The 25,527-nt window shown below is 39.2% G+C and overlaps 1 protein-coding gene across 4 annotated transcripts in view; it reads right to left on the minus strand.

Moving 5' to 3' along the window:
* Window positions 1-231: 231 nt before the first annotated feature.
* Window positions 232-25,527, minus strand: part of PRKCI (protein kinase C iota) — a 31,305-nt gene continuing 6,009 nt past the window's right edge. For 2 of the 4 annotated variants that reach the window (XM_027647303.1, XM_027647301.1), the window contains exons 2-18: window positions 22,394-22,515; window positions 17,910-17,999; window positions 16,500-16,550; window positions 15,234-15,319; window positions 14,049-14,189; window positions 13,178-13,232; window positions 12,646-12,704; window positions 11,994-12,170; window positions 10,933-11,030; window positions 9,890-9,976; window positions 9,175-9,310; window positions 8,564-8,651; window positions 7,525-7,650; window positions 7,343-7,422; window positions 6,245-6,334; window positions 5,838-5,953; window positions 232-4,735 (exon numbers count right to left, since the gene is read on the minus strand). In XM_027647303.1, the coding sequence (XP_027503104.1) occupies window positions 4,648-4,735; window positions 5,838-5,953; window positions 6,245-6,334; window positions 7,343-7,422; window positions 7,525-7,650; window positions 8,564-8,651; window positions 9,175-9,310; window positions 9,890-9,976; window positions 10,933-11,030; window positions 11,994-12,170; window positions 12,646-12,704; window positions 13,178-13,232; window positions 14,049-14,189; window positions 15,234-15,319; window positions 16,500-16,550; window positions 17,910-17,999; window positions 22,394-22,508 (1,683 nt within the window). In that variant the 5' untranslated portion in view covers window positions 22,509-22,515 and the 3' untranslated portion in view covers window positions 232-4,647. Of the gene's footprint in view, window positions 4,736-5,837; window positions 5,954-6,244; window positions 6,335-7,342; window positions 7,423-7,524; window positions 7,651-8,563; window positions 8,652-9,174; window positions 9,311-9,889; window positions 9,977-10,932; window positions 11,031-11,993; window positions 12,171-12,645; window positions 12,705-13,177; window positions 13,233-14,048; window positions 14,190-15,233; window positions 15,320-16,499; window positions 16,551-17,909; window positions 18,000-22,393; window positions 22,516-23,544; window positions 23,625-25,527 lie in introns of those variants that run through there. The other 2 variants (XM_027647302.1, XM_027647304.1) reach the window with 2 other exon arrangements.

Below are 25,527 nucleotides of genomic sequence, written 5' to 3' on the forward strand. Positions count from 1 at the left end.
AGGACCTGATAAAAAAAAATTCTTTTCAAATACCAATCCGCTAAATGCACTTTATCATAATCCATTTTAAATTTACTGAAGAAAATGCAAGATGTATAACCCCAGAGCTGGCCTGATCGATGGCTGTAAGGAAGGCAATGTATGTAGGCAGATATTCCATCTTTTATTAGACCTACTGATGTAATGGAAGCTCAGAAAGTCAGTAGCATTGTTTAATTTGGGGTTTTTTTCCAAGTTCTGCTGCACATTTTCCATTTCAGGTTGCAAATTCTGGTAACTATTGTGCTGTAATGATAGTGTTGCTATAGAGCTACAATAATCAGGCAATGGAAGACAAAGTTTGTAGGTAGAGGATTGTCTAAAAAAAGATGTTAACTCTGCCTACAACTTCTACTGTGGACTGTGAAAAGCAGTTCTGAAGACACTGTGCAACTAAAACCTGAGTTACAGACCTTTACAAGAGGTAATAAAGTGCACTAACAGTGCACAGGAGGAATCTTTGACTATTAAAGTCTCTGAATTTTCAAGAAGTGCTGGGGCTGTGGGGAAGGTTACAAACTTTTCATACACACACTTCCTGAAGATGCTAAAGAGCACAGTTTAGCCCTGAACTAAAGACTGTGCCTTCTCTTAAGATATTATACTGCACTTTTAAAAGAAAATCACTTCAGTAGCAATGTTTAATAGTAAACTGTAACACTTCAGACCACTGCTGTGAAACCTCCTATGCCACATTAAGTCAGACAAGATACTGTATTAGTTACCCTATTATTTTACCCTAAGCACAGGAAGTTGATAGATTTTGGCAGGCACCACATCCTGCAGGATAAGTCACTGTGGGAACACTGAAGCTCCTGAAGAACTTGAACTACACCTTAGTGCTACCCCAGTGCAGAAGAGGTGTAAACCCAGGCACTTTGTTCACGTTTAGAAGTCAAATGTGGATACAAGAGACTCCTGGTTCTATTTATGCCATCCATCTCCTGCAAAAGCCAAACAGACAGGGGAGGTAGATGCTTCTCTGCCTTTAATTATTGGTGATTAAATGGTAAGAGCCCACACTTCAAGTAGGCAGTTCAGATCCCTTTATCACAAGCAGGAAAAAAATTATCTTAAAATAAGATAATTAAAATAAAATAAGTTCCTAGGGGAACTCTTCAAAAGAAAATGCAAGATATGGTAAAATCCCCTTTTGCTCAAAGGGGCTTCAATCCCCACCTCCCTCTTCCCAGGAAAACATCATTATTCTGTGGCCAATTTCAGATTAAATGTCTCTTGGTTAAACGTCTTACACTGTCCATCACAGAGAGAGGACGCAGGCTTAGCAGTTATCAAGTGTATATATAGATTATACAAGCTATTAATTTCTTTTACAGTGTCTTAGCATAAACAATTGCTCAGACTGAGGCGAGAGCAGCTGGGCACCCAACTGAACAGAAACAAGGAGCGTGTGTGGGGGGAGGTTAAGCATGTAAGATATGCAGCCATCTGCAGCACTCGCCGGGGACTGCTGGTAACACTCTGCATAACCAGCCAGACTGAAGAGATTTCCTCTTGCTAAAACATACACAGAGACAGGAACACAGATATATTAAAATACTGCATCCATAGCAGGGTATGAGGTAAGTGCCCTCGCCCCCTCCCACGTCAGAAATCTCAGAGAATGCAGGGGAGGAGTTGAAGAAACAAAGAAAGAAATCATGCAGAAATAAGTGCAGCAGACGAGAGCTTTGCTCAGAACTCCAAATCCCAGCTCTGGCAGCTGAGGTGACGTCGTTACAAGTTCCAGCTGAAAGAGGCCCTTGGACGAGCAAGCTGGAGTCGCATTTTGTATTTCCCTTGAAGCTTTCAGTCTCTGCACAGCACACTGAAGCCTCACAGCTTTTGTCTCAGCTCTGGTGTTGGAATGAAAGACAGAACCTACAAGGACGCTTTTCCTCCAAAAGGGCATGAGGAACATGAGGCTGAGGAATGATGCTGGAAAGGGACCTGCATTCTCAGACACATTTGGGGAATACAGGCTGAGGAAGGCATTTCTTGGGTTGCTGGGGTCTATCCCAGAGCAACGTTCTACAAGAAATGACAAGATTAGAACAAGGCTCTTGTGAGTTGTGGATAGTTAAAAGGGTCAATCCCAAGCAAAGCCCAGCATTTCACAGCATTTGTTTGAGATTTTAACACACAGAGGCCTAATATAAATGTTTTATTTAAAGTAAAAAGTGTGCACAAATAAAGGAAATGATTACACAACAACGTTCAAGACCATATTCCATATGAAATAGGAAAATAATAGTGACAATATTAACTAGCAGAGCACCCATAGGAATCCAACTCACATACAAAAAAGGAGGTTACTCCTCATAAATACATCATGCTTCTGATGCAGACACGTTCTCCAAAAAACAAAGCCTACTGCACTGGACTGTTTACACCCAATGTCCCTTCTGAATATTTATGACAGTTGCTATATGCTTAACAGTGAAAAATAACAGTTAATATCATGGCACTTTGGAAAAAATTAAAGTTTAAAAATGGATTTACAGCAATTTAAGATATTTGTCACTTTTGCAACATTCTTAATGGTTAGATATGTAAATAGAAAAAGTATCTTTTCTGTGGCATTATCTATGTTAAAAAAAAATTAAGTTTTGCTTTACTCTTCTGTGATAAATGGCAGAAATGCCCTTCCTTACATAAAGCCATTTTCCTTAATACCCCATAGGAAACTAAGCCACTGTAGAGACAAGGCTTTTCTTGTTTAAATAGCTTCTGCATTTCATATCAGTTCTGCCCTGATGTCTAAACCAGCCATGTGGGTGCAGGAGTCAGAGGCTGAACAATCACCATTTTAAAACTGCACGTAAGCAGTTCACTTGACATAAACGTGCTGAAGGTATTAGCTGCTCTTTAAAAGGTTTACTCTGATATTTTACATTTGAAAAGACACAACTTGAGCTTAAGGGAACATGATTTGTAACAGTGCCGAGGTTCAACACTTCCCTGAAACCGAAGCCCCTCAAATCACTTCCCAGTTTTGAAAACTCAGCCCAGTATAAAGAGTTTCCTATTCATGTTGCAAAGAAAAATATGAGCTAACTATGATACCATGACACCAGCATGTTATTTGTGCAATCTCTCTCCTTGCAGCTCACATGGAAGTGAACAAACATACACAGGAAGATTTGTACTATGAATTTACAGTGTTGCAATACAAGGATTTTCAAGGAGAGACACTGGCCAAGCAGAAAGTCTTTGTAAAAGCTCCAGGTAATGTTTGCTAACTTGTGCTTGCAGATACTCAGACCTGCTTTCAGTGATACTTAGCTTGTCTTGCAGCTCTTACATAATACAGATTCCTTTCTTCAATGTCTCTTAATCCCTTTTCCCCAAAGCAATAAAAAAAAAAAAAAAGTGGTACATTTGGCATTTCTTCAGCCCAAAACATTCATAACTATTGCTTAAACATTACAAATAAGAATTACCTGTGCTGTATATTACACTGCTTACTAACATGAAATGTAACAAACACACCTCCTAAGTCCTAGTTTGAACCATTCTTTCAATTGCTTTCCTTGAGCCTGCTCCCAACATTTCAGGTTTGACTGTGATTACAGATCACCATCTCTAAGGGGAGGAGTAAAGGGAGTCATTGTGGACAGCACCTATTTTTATTCTAGATGTGCTTTTTCCACTGCCAAAGTGGAACACACTCCCAGCAATGTGGCAGTGAGATCAAAAAGGAACCAATGCCCTGATCCAGGCCCCAGCTGTACCGTGTGCAGTTCTGATGCAGTTAAGACAGAAAGTGTAAAAGCAATAAATAGTATGAGGCTCTACATCTGTCAGCATTAGCTGCCCATTACTGCTAAATTATGCTGTAGAGATTTTAACTTCTCAAAGTGTTAACTGAATTCTTTATTTAAACTGACACTTGATGCTGTGCCCGACCCTCGCTGACAGGGCCAGGCTAGAAAGGCACTCTCTGCATCAGCATGGAATTCCTAGTGTGAATTCTGGAGCAAAGTCTACCAATTCTAATATTGAGTTAATCATCTCCTTCAGGACAGGATCAATAAACCCTGTGAAAGCAGCCATTCTTATTTTTGACCTGTACAGTGTCTGCTCTCCTTGCTGTCATTTCAATCTGAAGGGCACTAACAGAGCTCTAAGCATAAAACAGGGAAATCAGATGTTTAGAGAGAAGAGATTCAGAACTACAGAAGTGATAAGTTCTTACTCATCTTGCTGAAAAACCTGAAATCCTTGAATGATAATTTATTACATCACCTGATGCAATTTGTGTTCATTAAGCACTAAAAACCTCTCCTTGCTCAGAAAGCTGTACTGGCAAACTATACAGCCAGACACCTTTGCTCAGGCACAGGAGCCCCATAGACCAACTCCTGTGTTAAAATTCAAGTTTGGCAAGACTGCTGGAAAGTTTAACATTTTAAATCTGGCAGCTGAAGATTCAGCATAACAACTGTCCTGGACAACATTAATACAAAAAGAAAATTAGTGAGTAATTCACTGGTGGCAAGGGCAGGATGTTCAGTTACTCATTCTATGCAAGTGCATCCAAATGGAGAGATGTTTATCCATGCAGAAACAAACAGTAACAATTGGCACAGTCCAGAAATGGAGAATTCAGACACATTCCTCAGCTGACATCAAAAGAGGATTTATGTATTCAAAGCCTTCAAATTCAGACTGGTCAATCTTCTTCACAATATCACTATTAAGATTAAGAAACAGTCATTAGTTCAGCAAAATTTAGAAGGTAACAATATTAACTGATAGTTTGACTTAAAATTTAAACCTGCCCAGTGGATTGCAATTGAGAACATTTCCCTTCTCTCTTTTGTCCTTCTCTACCTTTACAGTTACCACTGTTTTTTTTCTAACCCCTATAATGGTACTGAAACACAAAACCCCTCAGGAGCAGTGACTGGGCTGCACGTTCTCACACAAAGCAATCTACAAGGTCTGCAGTTTTAAAACTTTCCCTCAACAATCAGTTTTGTAAAAACCTGAAAACATTAGATGTGACAGATACTGCACCTGCATCAGGAACTTCTCTACACTTTATATGCACATTCCACATTTAGAAAGGGATGAAGAAGGAAGCTGGATCTCAGATTAAGGTGCACAGGTAACATCTAATGCTCACTGTGTTAATGTGCTACATGAATGTTACATAAAACCCTAGAAAAATTCCTGAAATGTGAACAGCAGTGACTCAATCAAACTAGAAAGGCCCTTCCCTCCTCATCCCAAATCAGGGCCCCTCCAGAATAAGGAACCACAAATCCACTACCAAAATCAAGCATATCATCATGCATTTTACCAAGGCTTTTCAGCCAGGATAACCTCACCTGACTACTAACAATTTAAAATACCCAAACAAGCCAAATAAAGCATCTTCTCTTGTTCAGATAAATTCAATTTAAACCCAACATTCTAGAAATATCATTGCTTGAAGCAATGCAAAAAGAAACTACTTGACAAAACAGGTCTATTCCTTCACACATTCATTTCTTGCAGATGATACCACTAAAACTTGTGAAATAGCACTTGTTTGTCTTTTCCTGAACTAAGATTCTTTATAGCAACTTTTCCACTGTTAGTTGATTTTTACATTGTGCCAGAGTAAATTGCTTAATCCAGAAATACTATGTCTATCATGAGGACACACAACAGAATTTTTTTTGAACTAACACAAGAAAATGCTATTTACTGCTTTAAATATCCTTTCATGTACAACTACAGCTAGTAAATGAATTTTGACAACCTCTTCACTGATTTAATCAGAACTTTGTAAATTCTCCATTACTTACTCATCATCTGGAGTAAGCTGCACAGGTTCATTGGTGAACTGGGAATCAAAGTTATCCAGACCAAACTCTCCAGATATATTTGGCTTAAATGGAGGCACCACTTGTTTTTGCTCCATCTAAGAATAAACACACTTAATAAGTGACACCTAGAATGAGTTACAACCTATTGAATTGCTTTTAAACAAGGCTGGAAGTTACTACTACGTTTTATACTTTCTACAGTCATTCCATTAATCTCCTGGCACTTACTGTGTGTAAAAGGGTTAAAAGATTCTGCATTGCAATCATAATAGAACATAAATTAAGAGCTCAAGGGTTTTGAGCTTAGTCATCTCTTGTGCTCAATACAAGTTTTCAAGGCAATTACTGTAGCAAAGAAGATCAGCCAAGCCAGTGGGCTCTCATACCAGATCCCAATCCACATTGCGGAAGAAGGGATGTCCCTGGATATCTGCAAACCCTGTCTGAGGATGGCAGCCCAAACGCTCCTTTGGATCCTGTGCAGGGAAGAAGGTATTTCTAAATAAGTGCCATGGTCTATTCATGGTGCTATGAATGAAATGCAAATGCTACAAATCCCACAAGAAACGAAACACCAGAGTCAAACGGGACACTGAAGAACTAAGTCCACATTATTTACTTCGGGAACTGCCCCAATTCACTGTCTGAAATAGGCACAAATATATGGAAGCCCCTAACTGAATGTTATATGAACAACCATGCCATCTTTCTTCATTTGTATTCAGACCTTTTTAAACACACCACATGTTTCAGAGCAGGTGTGGTTAGATTACTAATTAATTCGATTTCTAACCCATACCCTCCCCTGCTCCTCCCTGAGCAGATTATGCCAGGCAGTCACACTGGGGCAGTAACTGCAGCTACTGGTAAATCCTGTGGAAAGAAGGTTATCTTAACAAGACAATTCCACCTCCACGTACAGCTCTCCTACCAGGGAGCTGTAACAGTGTGCAGTGAGCAGTGTTATTTTCTTAAAGTAATTTAACCAAATCTGGTTTCTCCTGTTCCTTTCTTCCTACTCATGCAACTCTCACTGAAGGACAGCACGTGCTTGGACTCATCCACTACTAAATGAGCACCTTCTGACCCTCAGGCTGGAGAGCTCCCAGCAAGCAGTGAGCACATCCTGCCTCTGCATTCCCTCCCTGGAGTCATCAGGAGGTGTTAAAGTGATTTGTTAAGCTGCTTCTGCAAGAACCAAAATAAATCTGATAAGTTTGTTCAGTTCTCCAGGTTAAAGAAATCACTTGGAGCACATCTATGCCTTTCACTTTGAAATTTCCTTACAATCCCAGCCTGAGATCCTGCAGCTTCACGTTTTCAGACAAGTGTTCAGCCCCACTAAAATTCTGTTTTAGGCTCATGCCTTTTCTACTCTGTTTCTCTGTATGGCAGATAAAGTACATCAGCTGCACATCAGTCAACAGGTATTCAAAAAACCAGCTGTTCTTGAGAAGCCTTCAATAAACCCCTTTAGCTCTTACCTTGTTAAGGAAACTCTTTAGAACACCTGCTGCTTTAACAGAGAGGGATCGAGGAATTCGGATCTGTTTTTCCAAAATTACTGCAAGAAAACAAGGTTCCTATCAGCCTTGACATCTTTGAAGTCAGATTAAAGGTAAGCAGAAGCACAGCACTGAAGTGTAGGAGCACCTATGGTCCTCACCTTGGAAGAGATAATCTTCTGTGTTCTGATCAGGATTGTCAGAACTCCCCACGATGTCAAACGGCGACCTGCCTGCCATCATCTCAAACATGAGCACGCCAAGAGCCCACCAGTCTACGCTGAAGCCTAGAATTCAAGAGAGAAAACATCACTGGAGACACTTCACAACAAAAATACCAACACTTTTGAGGCTAAAAACAGACAGAGAAGAAAGAACAAATTAAAAAATGTAAGTATTGCCAGTCTTTCCAATCAGCCGAATAAAGGAGAGATAATGATTGTACCAGACGTTACTTGGATCATTATGTGCACAACAGGAGGGGATGCTGTACAGAGACAAGGAAATGGAGAGTTTAAAGGTTGGTGTTAAGACCTTAACAAAGGTTTAGATAATATTTAAGCTACTCATTACTATCCAACAGTGTGTTATCCAGGGAGGGAGATAAGGACAAGGAGGAAGTATGTGATTCCTAACAGCAGCAAGTCAGTCATTCATGGAGCAAAGCACATCTACTCTGCTAAAGGAAAATCCCAGTAGCCAGGCTGGGACTGATACAGGCTGTCTGGCCTAGAATGTTTGTGATAAGGAAGGAAGATCTAAAGCCAGTCTGAAAGAGACATTTGACTGAAATAAAACGGTAGATTAAAAAAAAAAATACACAAACATCTACTATGAAGGCCCTTTGCAATGCATTTGTATCTAATCTATCACTGCTGCCAAATGTAAAGCTCCAAAGCCAAACACAATTCCAGACTGCAAGTATATCATTAGTAGTATCTAAAATAGTTCTAAACAATAATAAATTTGAAAGACTCAAGCTATTCAAGACTGGCAAAAAGAATTTAAAACAGGGAAAGCATCATTTGCTTTGTGTGATGTTTTCTGCTCTTCCTTTGAAGGCTTTATTTACTTTTCCAGACAGGATGATGAATTAAGACTGTCTAATGGAGATTTAGACTTTCTACTGCTAAGCAACTCACGTAAGAAGTAAGAGACAAGGTGGAAGTTATGAAGTAACACCAAAAAAATTCCATTTACCATAATCCTCTCCCCTGAGAATTTCAGGTGCGATATAGTTTGGAGTCCCACAGAATGTGCTGGTTGTGTCACCAGGCCTCAGACCCTCCTTTGAGAAAAGATGGGAAGAAAATACTTTACAGTTAACCAAAGATCCCACACTCCCTCTCTGTTAAGAAGTTAATTTTGAGTTCATTTAAGTGCCCTTAATAACCAGCATAACAGCAATTCCACGGCAAAGTCAAACTTGTGCTCCAGAGTCTTTGTAGTGACAAAAGTTTTCCCAGGGGAAATGGGCAGAGTCACAGGATCCAAACAGAACCATGTGGGACTGACACATTTCAGCCTCTTGCTCTGTTTGAAATCCAGCTGCCCTGACTGTTCAGTCAATCCCTCCCAGGCAATCTGATCCAGCAGCTTTATAAAAACACAAAGAGAACCTACACTTGTAGTCTGTGCACTCTGCCATTTGTCTTTTCTCCATGCGTGGAAGTGAAATGAGTAAACAGCTCATGAGCCCTGTGTCCAAATATATACCTTTGACATTTCACATTTTTAAGTCTCTGCACCTTTTAATTTATGACAACTTCTTAATTGTTGATTTTCCTGGTGAGCAAGAAACTAAAGCTTACCTTGCACATGCCATAATCTGTGAGTTTGATATGCCCTTCAGAATCTAGCAGCACATTATCCAGTTTTAAATCCCTGTAGATTATCCCTCGTTCATGTAAATAGTTCAATGCCAGACTGATTTCAGCAGAATAAAACCTGATGTAGAAAGAGATATTGATTGCTCAAGGGATCAAAACCCAACCCACAATAACACAAGTCTTGGTAGTATGATAGTTTTGAAACATAATCCCATGTATTCTATTATTTTTCCACGGAGAAGTGGCAAGTTGTTTATAATCATCCAAATGTTTCTATCCACTTCAAAATTTGTTTTTAATTAATATTAATGACTACTGCAATCATCCCTTTCATCTCACCATCTGAGATTAAGCATATGCACCAAGAACTCAGCATTTGCCTGGACAGCTGGTAGTGGTTGTTGTAAGAGAAACACATTGATTTAGACATGCAAAAAAAATACCACAGAACTGTTTTTCTAGGAAAAAAAAAATCACACTCAAGTCATACACAACTGGCATTGCAATGCCAATGCAAACAATAACTAAGGGATTCTTACTACAGTTCCTCCTTGAAACAAAAGTAAGGAGGCTTGCAGCACCAAAATGAGGATGCAGTTCCACATTGCTTAAATCCTTAACATCTGGAGAGGATTTGCTGGCTCATCCTCATAATCTCTGCACTGTTTTGATGCAGGAAATCTGGAATGAGACACACCTGGCATGCTCCTCTGGCAGCTTCCTCTGCCTCTGCATATGGAACATCAGGTCTCCTCCATTCACATATTCTATAACAAAGAATAACCTGGAACACACAGGATTGTTACAAATGATTGTGCACATGGCTGAAAGGGGTTTGAGATGCTACAGATCTGGTATCAGTAAATGCCAATTCCATTCCTCCCACCTCTCTGCTAATATGGCTGGTTTCACCACTTCCCCTCCTTTTGAATAAATTTCTAGTGTTAAATATAATATAAAAGTATACTAAGTTTCTCTAGGTAATTCCTTTATTGCTAAAAGAAAGTAGGTAAACCTTTCCATACTCCTAGATTGGAGCTAGTGCTTGTCATTATTATATCTGTGACTACATAAATAGGTGCACATCAGTTTCTATGCACAAACCAGGAAAAAAACCCAAACTGATTTTCATTCCTGACCCCTTTAATCTCCTTTGTTTGTGGTTAATATTTTCTTCTCACTTCCCTCCCCTTGTCACCTTTACAAAACAACAAGAATATTATTTAAATATACAACAACTGTATTTTATATGTACTTAAAGTTATTACTGTATAGAGTAGGAAAACAATCATTTTCATCTCTACTACTTGTGGTTTCCTTTTAAAAATTCAGATTCTATTTTCCGAGTCTTGCCCAGATTCATCTTCAGAGAATCCAGGCAAGTTTTGAGACCAATTTCCTCATTGTTTAAAGTTATGATTTTCCTCTCGTTTTTCCCCTCCCATTTCAAGGTCCCTTATATCTCATATTCTCAAGCCTTTTTTCCCCACTAGCTGCACTTCTCTTTCTGTCCAGAAATCGTGGCATCACACCTAACAGTACTTTGTATTCTTTTGCATCTTTCCCATCTGAAAACCTTAGATGAACACGGGATTTGGCTCATAAAATGCTACAATGATTTACAAAACATTGACTTTTGCTACCTACCTACCACCTTATGCTTTAAATAGGCCTTTGAGGTGCCTAACAGGATGATTTTTTTTTAATAAGATTATCTTCTTATTATCTTATGACCTTTACCTGCTTTCTGTCTGAAAGCAAGAGTGCAGCCCAACCAGAAAGGGATGGTTTGAAGCCTGTTCAAAGACGTGTTTCTCTGTCTGAACCCAATCAATATCCTGTTTGTTGAAGAAAAGTGACATTCAGAAAAAGGATTGTTGTACTTCTTACGTCAAGTATTAATGACAATAAGCAGAAAGACTTCCAAGTGCTTTGTTGCCCTTATTTTACTTGCAAGAAATTAAATATTACATAGTTCTGCAATGTGAAGCAACACAACACAGTATATTCCGTTTTTTTCCTGAACATCCTGTACTTTTAACCTCAATATGTAACCACACTTGTGAATGAAAACATCTATCAAAGATAAACTGGTGCAGACAAATGTAAAGTAGCACCAAGAGGTGCAGCAGAAATTAATAGCAGATTGAGAAATAAATGTAAAACCTGTTGGACAGCAAGTCACAGTCACTCAAATCTTTTCAGAGTAGCCTAAAGAAACCCAAAGAAATCCTCACTAACAGGAGGTTTTCAGCAGTTTAGCACTGCAGTTGCTGACAAGTTTTTCACTCATCACTGTGCAAGGTACAAAAATTGTTAAGATAGAGGTCTGATTTAAACAGCAATTCAAATAACATTGGGAGATTCCTTTGTGACAAAAAAACCCCAGCCTTGAACATAAGAAAATCAGACTCCACCCACTTCATTTCAGCCCAGCAAACCAACATAAGAGGAGTGATACAGAATACTGCTCCAAAATAAGGAATCAATCCAGGCTTATTCACTTCAATTCTGCAGGAGTGCTGCTGCATACAGTGCTGAGTATGGAAGGAGACACTGAGAGCAGAAATCATGAGGCCCATGACAGAACCACAGGCACAGGAGGGTGGCTGGGAGCCACCAGCCTGGCAGTGAAGATCCCAAAATCTGTTACCTGCCTTGTTTACCTTCTATAGTGCAGTTTAATAGTACATGTTTAATTTTCCATGAGTGCTGCAGCCCACAGCCTGGCTCCCACCTCGTGGGGAATACTGGAGCTCTTGGGAAGAGCTGCCCAGTTCACTGACAAACCCCTTGCCCACCTCATCATCGTTGACGAGCTCTTTCTTCACCACTTTCATGGCGTAAATGCGCTCGGTTTTCTTCAGTCGGACCAGCAGCACTTTGGCGTAGCTGCCTCTTCCAATGACTCGGAGCAAGTCAAAATCCTGAAGGCCCAGGCTGGAGGAAGCTTTGCCACTTTCCCTGATGCTCATTGCCTGTGGATAAAGACACTTGGGAATGGGGAAGCAGCTTGCCAATGTGAGCAACTGCGGAAGTCGGCATTTCGAACAGAAGAGCAAAATTAATATAAACAAGTAATTCAATTAACAGTTGTTATTCTTAAAACTGCACTGTCCTGGAAAGGAATGTGAAGGGAAAAAAAGGAGGCAGAGGAGAGGTGGTAGCTAAGAAACAAACGAGACTGGAGGAATTTGGAATATTTTGTAAATCAAGTGAAGGTTGGAAAACCTTGCTCACTGTTCAAAAAACAGTGAGCAAGCCATACGTGCACACACCTGAGTGAGCAACCCAAATGTGCCTTATGTGCTCATTTTCAGTTTGTGACAAATTAGATTACCAAAATCTACAAACTGAGAGACATACAGGCTTTAAGATCTCTGAGGATCCTCATGGATCCCTTCCAGCTTGAGATACTCTATGCACAGAGTTAGCCTGGTTAAGCTATTTTACCTCTTTTTCTTCACCAACATGGTCCAAGCTCTCGTGACTCGAGGGATTGTACGGAATCACTAGAGGTGAAAGAAGAATTATTAGACCAATGCAGCACAAAAGTATTTTCTTTTGCCCTAAAATTTCCACACTCAGATACACAATTTAAATGCATCTATGGCAAGTATTCAACTGATGGGTTTGAATTAAAACCATCACTCTGACTCCTACAAGAATAAACAGTTCAGTTACCACTCCAGTAGAAACTCTGCTGATGCTGGTAAGGGTTGGTTTTTTTTGCTTGATCAGGGCATTTAAAGCTTACTGATGGAAAAATGTAACTGACAGCCTAAATTCTCTGGTTTTAGTCAAGTTTCTTAAACTGATATGAAAAACTGGAATTTTTATATTTATATCCCCCTGACTATTAAGAAGCTGTCTTACTTTTCTTATTCTACGAAAAAGTAAAGAAGGGTTTTTAAAATAATTTTACTTCAAAGTTCATGTTTCAGCAAGTTGCAATAATTTAAAGAAATAAAATTATTGATATTACCTGATTCTACATTATCTGAATGCACTGATGATGGATCCATAGGCATTATTGGCTCCTGCAAATATGCACAGAATTCTTGTAATAAACTGTCCAAGTGTGAGAAGCATTATTTTAGAGTCAATAAATTAAATTAATACTCCCTAAGGAATACAATCTAGCTACTTTTTAACTTGACTAGTCAATATAACTACTGCTCTAACCCTTAAACAACAAAAAAACCCAACTGCAGTCCTTATTTTCTCTATTTTCTGGAAGTTATGACATTTCCAGAAGCTGTTGAAGTGACAACTTACTACAACATAGGACAGAAGGATAGTAGATGAGAAGTGAGAAAAACTTAAGTACTTCAGCAGTACATATATTTGTCAAAAGAATTCACAAAATGTAGACTTGTAGCTGTCTGCTTTATTAAACCAGAAGCAGTAATAAAATTTTCTGGTGACTTAAGAACTAAGGATGATTGAACTTCTTGGGAGAAAAGTCAAGTCTTCTACACTTCATCTTCCTTTTCTGTAAATGGGAAATAATCCAATAATCTAACTGACAGTTAGAGAATTTATTTTACCTGTACTTCACTTTGAAGATGTGAAATAATGTGCTATGTAATGATATCGTGAAGGATGAGATAAATGTCACTTGTATGCTTATACTTGACACAGATGTGAAAACCAGACTCCTGTCTTGCTACTAATTCTGCTCAGTGAATGCCAAACTTTCTTGCAAAAGTCACATTAACCATAAAAAATGATGTTTCATCTGCTGTGATCATTTGCAGGCTGCAGTTGGAAAACCAACAGCATAACATCTTTTGTTTGTTTGATTGGCTGGTTGTTGCTCTTTCAAGACAACCTCTTGGGTAATTTTTACTTACTGGCTGTAGTGTGTGACGGCCACAATCACTGCTGACAAGCTTGTGACACTTCTTGTGAACCAGGAGTTTGCAGTTGATGCACTTGTAGCCCTGGCGCCCCAGGCCCCATATCCGGTCAGTGCAGATGGCACAGTGAGCTCTCTGCAATCATAAACCAACCCTGATTAAAGAGCAAAACTAAACCATAAAACCATCCAGCCACATTTTCAGTAACCAAGCTCATTTGCTGTGTATCTCATCTCTCTGTGCATAGGAGTCCTTAACAGAGGAAGGCAGGAGAGCAAAAGCTTCAACACATTAAACCACCAGATAACGGGAATGGGAAGATCACAACTCACTGACAGTCACAACACAACTCTAAAGATCCATGAAAACAGGGTGCCTACAGAGGCAAGAGTGGAAAGTGATTAAACTGTGGTGCCCTGACAGCCTTTGACCTGCATGAGGTCAAAAAACAAAACAAAAAAAAAGCCAAAGTTAGATATGAGGATGCTCAAGATGAAGTTTAGTGGAGACAATCTCAAGCATTAAGCACACAATACACTAAGTTTAGAGAAGAAGGAAAGATCATTGAAGCTGTCAAGGGACTTGACTTTTTCAAATATTTTGGGTTTGTTTTCTGCTGTGTCTTTTTCTGAATACAGCAGACAGCCTTCTGGGTCCTTCACTAATTATATTTGACCACTGCTTCTTGAAAATATTCCAAATGGTTTGTTATTTTCAGTCGATTACATGGCACCAGAAGCGGGTAGTTTTAAAGGAGAAAACTGAGATGTTTCTCCAAAGTAATGAAAGAAAAGTCTATGCATCATAAGCAACTTCAGACCTTTTTACCCCCAGAACTTAAAGAACTGAAAATGCACTTTAAGCTCACAGACATCTAATGCCAGCATCTCAGTTTGCCCTCTGGGAAGATTTTAAGGTAACACAGGACCTTTTATATGATTGATATCACGGTTTCAAAGTACATGTAAAGAAAATTGCAACCAATTTATGTTTTTCTATTTTAAAGTTCCTGATAATTTAATATTAAGTTTCCTGAAAGTACAGGGTTACCAAAAGCCTACAGACAAACAACAAAAATGAGAATAAAACCACCTTATGACTTTTCAAGGCAGTGACATCATCTTTACAAAAGTAAGACATCCCTGTATCATGGCTTTAAGTACCCAACAAGAGTCTCACCCTGTTAAATCGTTTGGCTTGGAAAGTGTGACCATTTGCACAATAGAGCTTTCGCCACCGGCGGGCGCCTCGGCGATAAATGGATTCTAAGAGGAAAAACACAGGATTATCTCCATACAAATACAAACACAGAACTACAACAGCTGCTCATGGACCTTTCTGTGTAGAGGGATTTGCAGAGTAAAGTTTCACTCCTGCACCTTACAGGAAGACAGAGGAATGTTCCAAGTATCATTTGAAGTTTTGGAAAAATTTGAAATAGAATATCCCAATCAATGCAGTTGATTCTGATTTTCCAGAATTAAAAGGAACAGTGAGTCAAGAGAAGGAAAGCTGTCCAAAAAATACAAACACTCGTGTGCAAAGTATGCACCTGCCTTACCTAAACTTAGGGAGGAGCTGTGGGAGAAGAGGAAGGAGGAAGGGATGTGAATTTTGGGAGCATGTCCTGATTTATATGATGGCAAATTTATATGATTGACAAATCCTCCAGTGTTTTAGATCCAAAGCTGACACTGGTTGGTTGGTTGTTTTTTTTTTAAATTATTATTTTTATTTTTTCTTACTTGAGGCATATCAGGAAACAAAACTGAAAACTAAGATATACAAACCCACACTGAGCTGCAAATCTCTTCCTGATTCAGCCTGCAACCTCATTTTTTTCAGACATTCTGCCCAAGTTAACTGCACATTTACATTTGTCAGAGACTTGGACACCAAGCTGACAGATGTGAGTGTGCATAACATACACACACTCTTTTATAAAACTTTAAGACTGAGGGGAGATTACCTCTCTAATGTCTAGAACATCAGCTAACATAACTTAGGGGTTTTCAGAGAATCTTCCTGATAGTACCTAAAGATCCATTTTAAATCAACTAACCACAGATCTGTAAATGGTGACACAAGTCATTACCACTGGTTACCACTGGTTACAAGCCTTACATTTGTCACCCAGCAATCTGTCAACTCCCAAAAAGACAGGAATAGGATAAAAAACTGTCACGATAGAAAAGGCAAAAGCAAGGAAAGCAGAGTGACATGGATAGTTAACAGGAATGTGAAATGCTTATTAACAATGAGTCAGAAGTGACAAACAACATTAAGTTTAGCAAGACTTTCTATTCCTTTTCAATATTTAATTTATACAGATTTGCATTATTAATATTCATAAGTGTGGGATGCCAAACCATAGAATATCAGAATCTGCTAAAACAGGAAATCTGAACTGGTTTTCTGTACTTCTCAAATAAAATGCCCACTTACTGTCTTCTCCTGGACAAGGCATGCCAGGCCTCTCTGGTACACAAGGAAACACTGCAACAAAGACATTAACTTCTGATGAATTTTTATTTCAGACAGAAAATAAATCTTTGGGTTAAATACAACACTCCTGAAAGGCATTCAGCCACATGGGAGGACAACACTGACTGCATTTCAACAAAACCTACGTACATGAGAAATATGAGCAAAAAGCAGAATAAATGAAGTTATTTCCTAAAGAAAGTAACAAGAAAAAAATAATGATTCTGGTTTCTCATGTGACCAATCTTCACAGTTAGTCAAGATTTCCAAATGCTATAAATGTATTATATGACAGTGTCCCAACAGCTACATATGATGTTGACAATATAAGTCTTTTTTTCTCCAGTTTATTTAGCTTCAGTAACACTACCCATTTTTTACAGTTTATTCAGCTTCAGAACTGTCAGAGAGAAGTATAACTGTGGAGAGACAGCCCTGGTGCCAGTTTGATCAGAAGCTTATCAAATACCAAAATAAATGGAGAAAGGGCAGATGAAAAAGTAAAGTAATATACAGAAAAGCAGTGAAATACATCTACAAACAGATTACATTCTTCTTCCACATTTTAAAACTCCCTGTGGGAAGCTGAAAAGCTTCCTCTTCCTTTCAAATGGGCTGATGGTGAACTAGATTTTTTGCACCCTTTTAAGAGCAGGAGCATGTTAAGACACTGTAATGTAACACAATAATACTTCACAATGATCCCCTGCTCTTCTTCTCTAATCTGGTAAACCAAGAGCAACATTCTACTTGCAAAAACTTACAAACAGCAAGAAAAATATTTTGCAGAAGCTGCCAAAATAGGCATATAACCCTGAAAAATAAAAATTGAACAATTCCACATCAAAGAGGGGCATGATATTACTGGGTTTAAAACTGGTATTGGGTTTAAAACTGAAGCACTCAGTTTTAGAAAAGCCAAACTTTTGACTCATCTGGCATCACAAGTGGAGCTTATTAACTTTTTTCCTAATATAGATGCTGCTCTAAACCACTCATCAATAACAAAGTGCAGGATAATAAATAAATTTAATAAATAATAAAAAAAAACAAATAAATTGCACTGCATCCCTTTTCCCATTCACTGCCAGCAAGAGTATGCAGGCACTTGAGCTGAATGAATGAAGACACTTGAAGTCTGTCAGGAAGATTGTCCTTCATCAATAAACTACCAGCAGAGTATTTCCCCCCCCCCTTAATTTAATAAAGAGCAGCTAAAATCACAGTGCAAGGTCATCAGCATCCCCCTGACACAATTCCACCACAGGCTCTAACCAAGGAGGACGTGCAAAAGGCACAGATAATGCAAGGTCAGAATTCCACTCTTGACAGGTGCAAACGTGAGCAGCAATACAGCAAATTTCCCCTCACCATGAATCAGAAGCTCTGAATCCTTGTTTAGTTCATACAACCGAAAGGCCTCTTCTAACTCCAGCTGAGAGGAAACTGTACATGGATCTCCTGTGGAAAGATAACAGAGCAACACAACACTCATCCCAATTTGTTCTGTGCCATTCCACAGTTCCCTCACAGTTGGTTCTGAGATAATTATTGCAACAAAGCAGAACAACATTCTCAATTGTGGTAGTGTTTATTTTTAACCCTCTTCAGAGAGTACATCTGAAAATACATTCATATTGAATGCATTCAGGGGAAATAAAAATATGGGATATTCCCAAGAGGCAAGCAGATCATCATCCCAAAACATCACTGGTTTGGTCTGCTACAAGCATGGTCACAGATCATCTCAGTACAGGGGGTGCAGGTAATGGTCCTGCACCTAAAACCCTTCTGAGATTACACTTTATTTAGCAGATTTTTAATTAGAACGGAGTCGATTTTATTTTCACAGCCAAGAATTTAACCAGAGGTGCAAAAGCAGTTACACCTCTAGTCTCTCCTCAAACCTCAATGAAAACTTCTGACAAATAACATAATCTAAGCACAACACCCCATTTTTCTGATTTTTAACTACTACTACCACACTCTCACTTTTTTGAAATAAAATCCCTTAAAGAAAGGGCACCAGGGCAGGAAAAAAAGTGTGGGTTGGCTGGTTTTGTTTCTTCTTTTTTATAAAACAATTGCAGTTTTGTCAACCATTTGAGATGGTGCAGGTTAAATTACATGCCAAATAGTTGATGATAGAGTTTCTCTGCCAAGACTGTGTTTTCTTTGGTGTCTGATGCAGATTAGTAACATTATAAAAAAATTGTCCCCCTAAAACAGTAAGCCTTTTTCAAAATAATACTACAATTACAACTGAAACATTTTTAAAACAATGTTGAATCTCAATCATCTGCCCAAAAGAAAGAAAAAATTTCTAATTATTAGTTCAATTTTTTCCCCCTCTCTCCACCTACACAAGATGTTCTGTGCAAGAACAAGGGATTTATCTCTGCCTGCTTGTACTCCAACATGAGCAGAACAAGCTTCTTTCTAGCCAAAAGCCCACAGAGCAAGTCTGCTGCCATATAACACTTCCAATTTTTAAAAGAAATGCTACTTTTCATGTCCTTAAGTGGTAAATTGGAAGAAGGCAGGACAATTCCCATCTCAGCTGAACTGGATCCACTCTGGAGGTTTTACTGCTCTGAGTCTTTGGTCAAGACCATGGTTTGAAAGTTAATGAGCAACAGTCTATTAACTATTTAAGCTCACTATTAAACTCACCCCACAGAAGTTTTTCCAGTTAATTTGTTTTGTTTCTAATGTATCATAATGTATTTGTTTCTAATGTCTCTTCCCCCAGCACAGGAAGGACATGGACCTGTTGGAGCAAGTCCAAGGAGGCCACCAAGATGACCAGAGGGATGGAGCAGCTCTGCTGTGAGAAAAGGCTGAGAGAATTGGGATTGTTCAGTCTGGAGAAGAGAAGCTTTGGGGTGAACTAATTGTGGCCTCCCAGTACTTGAAGAATCTCATAAGAAAGATGGAGAGAGACTATTTACAAGGGCCTGGAATGACAGGACAAGGGGGAATGGCTTCAAACTGACAGAGAATAGGTTTAGATTGGGTATTAGGAGGAAATTCTTCCCTGTGAGGGTGGGGAGGCCCTGGCACAGGTTGCCCAGAGATGTGCCCAGGATGTCCCATCCCTGGAAGTGTCCAAGGCCAGGCTGGATGGGGCTTGGAGCAACCTGGGCTAGTGGAAGGTGTCCCTGCCCATGGCAGGGGGTGGAACTGGATGAACTTTAGGGTCCCTTCCAACCCAGGCCATTCTGTGATTCTGTCCATTCTTTTCTATTGCTAAAATAGTAATAAATGTAAATGGTCCATTTGCAGCGTTCTGCTTTATTGTTTTCTGTACATCATAATCCCTCAGATGAGACTTTGAAGCCACCTGCCATCATTTCCCCTCCATTTCCCTACAATTGGCCCACCTGAACATCCCACTGCCCACCCACTCCACAAACTTACATCATGCAGAGCACAGGGAAGAGAAGGAACAACTTATTTACTCAGACTCACTACTGGAATCAACAAACCAGTTTTTCTTCATTTGTTTTTGACATCTGTACAAACAGCTTTGTGTTTCCTTTTGGCAGAAGCAAAAGAGGGTCTTGAGAATAAGCAAACCAGGAACAGAAGTCGATAGACATCTCTTTCAACAAGTTCAAGCAGTACAAATATTGCAGTCAAAGACAGCTGGGACACACAGGAAAATATTTACTTTTGAGTTATACAGCAAGAAACAACAGACTGAGGACACACACAAGGCCAGTGCCCATCCCACAGGATGGTTCAGGAGACAGAGGGAAGATGAATCAGCCATATACAGATAAAATAGAAATCTGTCTAAAACCAAATCAAGTTAATTCTATTTTCCAGTAGCATCTGAGAATTTTGGAAGTGATTCCACTCAACTAAATTAGATCTGTCTTTGTGTGCCATTACCTCTATGACACAGGAGTAGCTACACATGATGCTTTCAGCTTGCAAAGGCTAAAACCACACTTAGTATATGCCAAATAAAAGCCTTACTGACCAGGTAAATCCAGTTCAGTCACACACATGAACAGGCAGTTCAGTCAGGAAGCAGTGATGCCTTAGATCCCTTATCTTGTCTTACACTATAAAAAGCATCAGCAATAGTGTAACACGAACCAGCCCACAACACACATTTCCTCATGTTACTATTAAAGAGCAAACTTCAGTTTTAGTGAAGAGGATGTGATACAGGAATTTTCCAAGAAAGCAAAGTGGCTTTCTAGAAAGAATATCAACTGAAAACACTTCAGAGTGGTGGAGAGAGAGGAGGCAGAGGTCTGGGCAAGAGACCATGCATTTTTCATGCCAGAATTACTCACAAAAAAGACAGAAGGATTTTTTTAAATACACTCCTCATCACCAAATTAACATTTTATCCACTGACACTAAACTGTAAGTCAATGATTAAAGCAAACACAGCTTGCTCATAAAAATTAATTCCTTTGTGAACATATGAATATAATTCAGTCAAACTGCAGCATTCCTTTTTTCTTATGTCTAATTAAAGAGCAGAAATTGAGACAGAACAAACTGTGACTTCAAATAAATTATTGAATCAGCACAACATTTTTATTAAAATAGATACTTCTTACTATGACAGACACTGCAGACACTTTCTCTGCAGTGAGGAGTCCATTATCCCCCTCATGATAAAACAACACAGCCAGCTTACTGTGAAGTAAATGTTCAACTCCAATAGCTCTGCTGTATGATCAGTCATAAACACTCCATTTTACTGAACTGCATCTGCCTGGTGTAAATAACTGTGGCATAATGAGAGGAAATAAAAACCCCCACCCCACTCAGACTCCCAAACCCACATAATCTTCAACACACCTGCCTACAGGGCTCTTCCAAAAATCAGCTCTGGTCCATGTTTAGCTTTCAGCTCCAAATAAACTGGCAGTCATCCAGTTTTGAAAGAGAGGAAACAGTTCTATGAGCACCTTTTATGCTGATGGCTGCCTGCAAACACCAACCATGGCCAACAAATCACTGCAGACTGCAGCCCTTTATGTACTGCATCAGCTAAAACAACTCCACAGCCATCCCATAACCCAGATGTGCCTTTGCTGGGGCTCAAAACCTACGTGTAGAATAAACTGATTGTACAGAGAAAACAGGACCTACAAATAACCTTTAAAAAAAAAAATACTACTGTACACATGCAGCTCGACTGGATGACACCTGCTAAGGAACAGGGACAACAGACTCTGGACTTTTTTCATCCAAGGTAAACTTTAAGATGGATACTCTAAGTGCTAAAGCTGACAGGTTCTCAGCTGAAGTTGTTATTGCACTCTGATGAAAAGCAACTATACATCATTCAGACAAGTAATTTCCCTTTTAACATTTAGAAAAGGTTTTATTAGAAGCTGTGTGTTAATAGACTTTAGGTTGTTAAAGTAACAGCTGATAATAACACTCGAGATATAATGTTTTTGGTTACACACACAACTCAACTATATATTAAGTTGCAGCAATATTTTAGATAAATACTGCTATTTGTATAATTCAATGTCAGTTGAACTGTTTTTAAAAAATGTAAGATGTAAAGGGAATCATGGTCTTCTTCAGCAGTATGAGTACTTTCTGTTCCCTTCATAAGAAATCCCGACATTAAATTAACATTTTGATATTCACTGAGATCTTACTTGGTATAAAAAGAGAGAAAGTTACACACTCAGCAGTGTGAAACAACCACCTTTTCATTAAGCTGCACTTACAAAGGCACTGGATAACCATTACTTTTTGGAGTCAGATTTACTATTTCTATGCTCTATAAGAAGGCAGAGGGAAAGGAAAAGATGCAAGGGAAAGAAAAGCTGGGAAGTTGAGCAGCATATTGATGAGCCTTGATTTACCTTCCTCATCAATCCACTTCATGGTGAACAGCTGCTCGTTGTCGAAGGAGCACATGTCCCGAACTTCACTGCACAGTCCCTCAAACGAGATGGAAGGTTCAAAATAGGTTATCATGATGTCCCTGAGCAAGAGAAAACCAGATTTGAGAAATTACACCGCAAAATGTAGCACTTGACCATCACCTCTAACACTTTTCATATGCCACCAATATAAAACCCACCCCTGATGCAGCCTCCCTCTGAAATGTTAAAGTGAAGTACAGAGGTTCCCTTCTGTCAGGCTCCAAGTGATTTTTATTACTTGACATTTAATCCTCCAGGTATCTGCTTCAGAAAAACTAAGATTTAATGCTCAAATAACTATGAAGTGAGCTGCAGCAGATATTAGCCACACAGAGAAATCAGATCTATTACACCAATGGAAACTCAAGAATGAAATGCTGCAAATGTTTTGAATAATGTTAATAACATATTTTTGGTTTTACTTGCTCTATAACAGTTATTTTGTTATTAGATATCAAAATGTAAAAACACACATCTTCTCCAACTAAATTCTGATTGTGTAGATGTTATAAAAAATTAATGACAAATATTAAACAAGTTTTCTAGGAGATTTGGGGGGATGTTCCACATATTGAAAGTGCCTTTAAAACAAGCATGGTGTTTCACTCTATGAAGGGAAGGCTGACAGAGAGCCATATACTTAAAATTCAGATTTATCACTTTACTGTTAAGCAGAATGGGTATTTCTGTGATAATTGAGATTAAAAGCGAGTTAACCTGTTTTTAATATGTCAGCATAAAATGCTGACCAATTGTGCTGGTATTGTCTGGGCCTTAAAGGGGAACAGGTGACTCAGGGTTCAGTCCCTTAAACAAAGGAGTTGGGAGATACAGTTCAGAGGAAGGTGGAAGGCTGTTTACAGCACACTCCTCCTCAAACACCTCATTTAAACCCAATGTCTGAGCTACAAGACTAATTTTCCCATAAAAACCTCAGCTAGTTGGATTTGCATCAGTGGGTGCCAGCTCCCAGGACTGTTTGGTGGGGGAAAAAAAATAACCAAAGTTTTCATCTGGTCAAAATTCATATCAAGCTTCCTAGCAGAATGAAGTGTACATATGCAGCAAGTTAAATGTCTTTAAATCACCTTGTGCATGGGCAGAGTGGGATCAAGGAGGTGACTTAATGCAACAGTTATGGTCAGGGGATGCTCCAGAGTGCAGAGAGCACACGATAAACAAACTGCTGGCCTGAGGCTCCTCCAGGTTCAGCAGCAGGAATAAAACCAAGCAGCAGTTTCTAAGCACTCCAGAAGAACAGCGAGTCTGCTTCTGGATTTATGAGCACGATCAGCTGGTTTGGGTACAGGAAAGACTCCAGTAAATAGGACAGAGGTGTCCAGGATGGATACTGCACCTCTTCAGTAATCTGAATAAAGCAGTCAAAAAGTTGCTACATGGTTTGGTCGAGGAATTGCTCCTCATCTTTCCACATGAGACAAGATGCAAAACAAAACATTTGGAGCCCAGTATTTAGGCACAATACAGCAATTTGGGGCAAATGAGGCTGCATTTGAAAGCCCCAACTGTGCCCACCCTACACAAGCAAACTCTTCTGTGCAACACTAAGGTCTCCCTTTGCATCCTCCCTAAAACCAGCAATAACTGGGAACTCAATTCCAGCGTTTGTGCCCCTGAGGGAGGTGGATCTGACAGCGTGTTACTGTCACAGACACACGGGCACCCCCCCCAGAGCAGCTCCGTGTTGGGAGGCAAAGCCTTAACCTGTATTTCCTGTTTTTCCGGGAAGGAAATAAGGCACTGCTTACTTGGCAGCTCCACTGATTTGGTGCTAAAGTTTACCATTCCTTTGTTTATTCACATTTGAGTCCTTCAAATAAAGGATAGTTTAATTATTTTAGAATTTAAGCAAATCCTCGAGATTACTATCTTAATAACTCCAACAGGACATGTATCAGATAATTAGATATTTGATAATTTGGAAGATCTCCTGTGCTATACCAAACACTGATCAGTGTTTCACAGAACCCTAGCTCAGAGCAATATTAAAAGAAAAAGATGATATTAAGTATAAAAAAGGTTCCACAAGCAACATCTACAAACCAGCCTAATGTATCCCATATTATGTATGTGGAAATACAGATACATTATACATATTATCTACATACCCACATATTTATCACACACCTGGGTCAGTCATTAAGGCTTTTGATAATGCCTAATTACAGACCACTGCAATGAAGCCACACAGGACTCCTGGGGAATTCTGCTGTGTCAGGGTCATTTCTGTACCATAAGAGGCAGGCGTTGACATTCACAAACATTTAAAGCATTTCTTTCCCCCGTGGAGGTCTGAGGTATCAAACCACCTGGTCCCACAATCAGTTTTTCAGGAAAAAATGTACTTTTGCAAAGGTGAACCAGTGTTGAAACAGCAAGAAGGGATGGAAGTGTCTCCATAGGCTTAGACCGAAGCTTTCTTACGCTGAACACTCTCCTTGATCATCAACAGACAACCCAAGACATTCTGCTGAAGAATTGGTCAGAAAGCATTCAAGACCAAGAACAATAAAAAGAAAGTATGCAAGAACCCAAGAATCCTTTAGAAATTAATTTTATGGAAATCCTTATGGAGGTACATTTTGATTTTACAATTAAAATTCAATTTTTTTCGCCCCTCTTTTCCCACTCGTGCAACTACATTAAAATTAAGAAAAGAAGCAAGTTTAACACGTATCATGAGAGGACTGTCAGGAGTATTTTTCATTCAAACCAAGTCAAACTGAAGGCAGGCAGAGGCCTGCACAGCTAAAACCAGCATAAAACCAGCATAAAACCTATGTCAGGCACTGAAAGAATACAAGCTAGGATATCTAATCATGACAGAAAAATGGTTCTTATACTTGATTAGTTTTGCTTCTTTTTTTAAATCAAGAGCATGAATTCTACAGGGCTCCTTGAGCACAAGCAGTGTGTTATTCCCACCTGTTCTCTGCTGCTACAACGTGTATTAATGATATAACAACTTGTACTGACCTGACAAAAAGCATCTACAACAAATGAGATAAGACAAAAGGCAAACTTTGAATATCATCAGAGAGCTGAAATGG

Source organism: Corapipo altera, unplaced genomic scaffold (assembly GCF_003945725.1).
Source record: "Corapipo altera isolate COAL_440 unplaced genomic scaffold, ASM394572v1 113, whole genome shotgun sequence".
Taxonomy (NCBI): Eukaryota; Metazoa; Chordata; class Aves; order Passeriformes; family Pipridae; genus Corapipo; species Corapipo altera.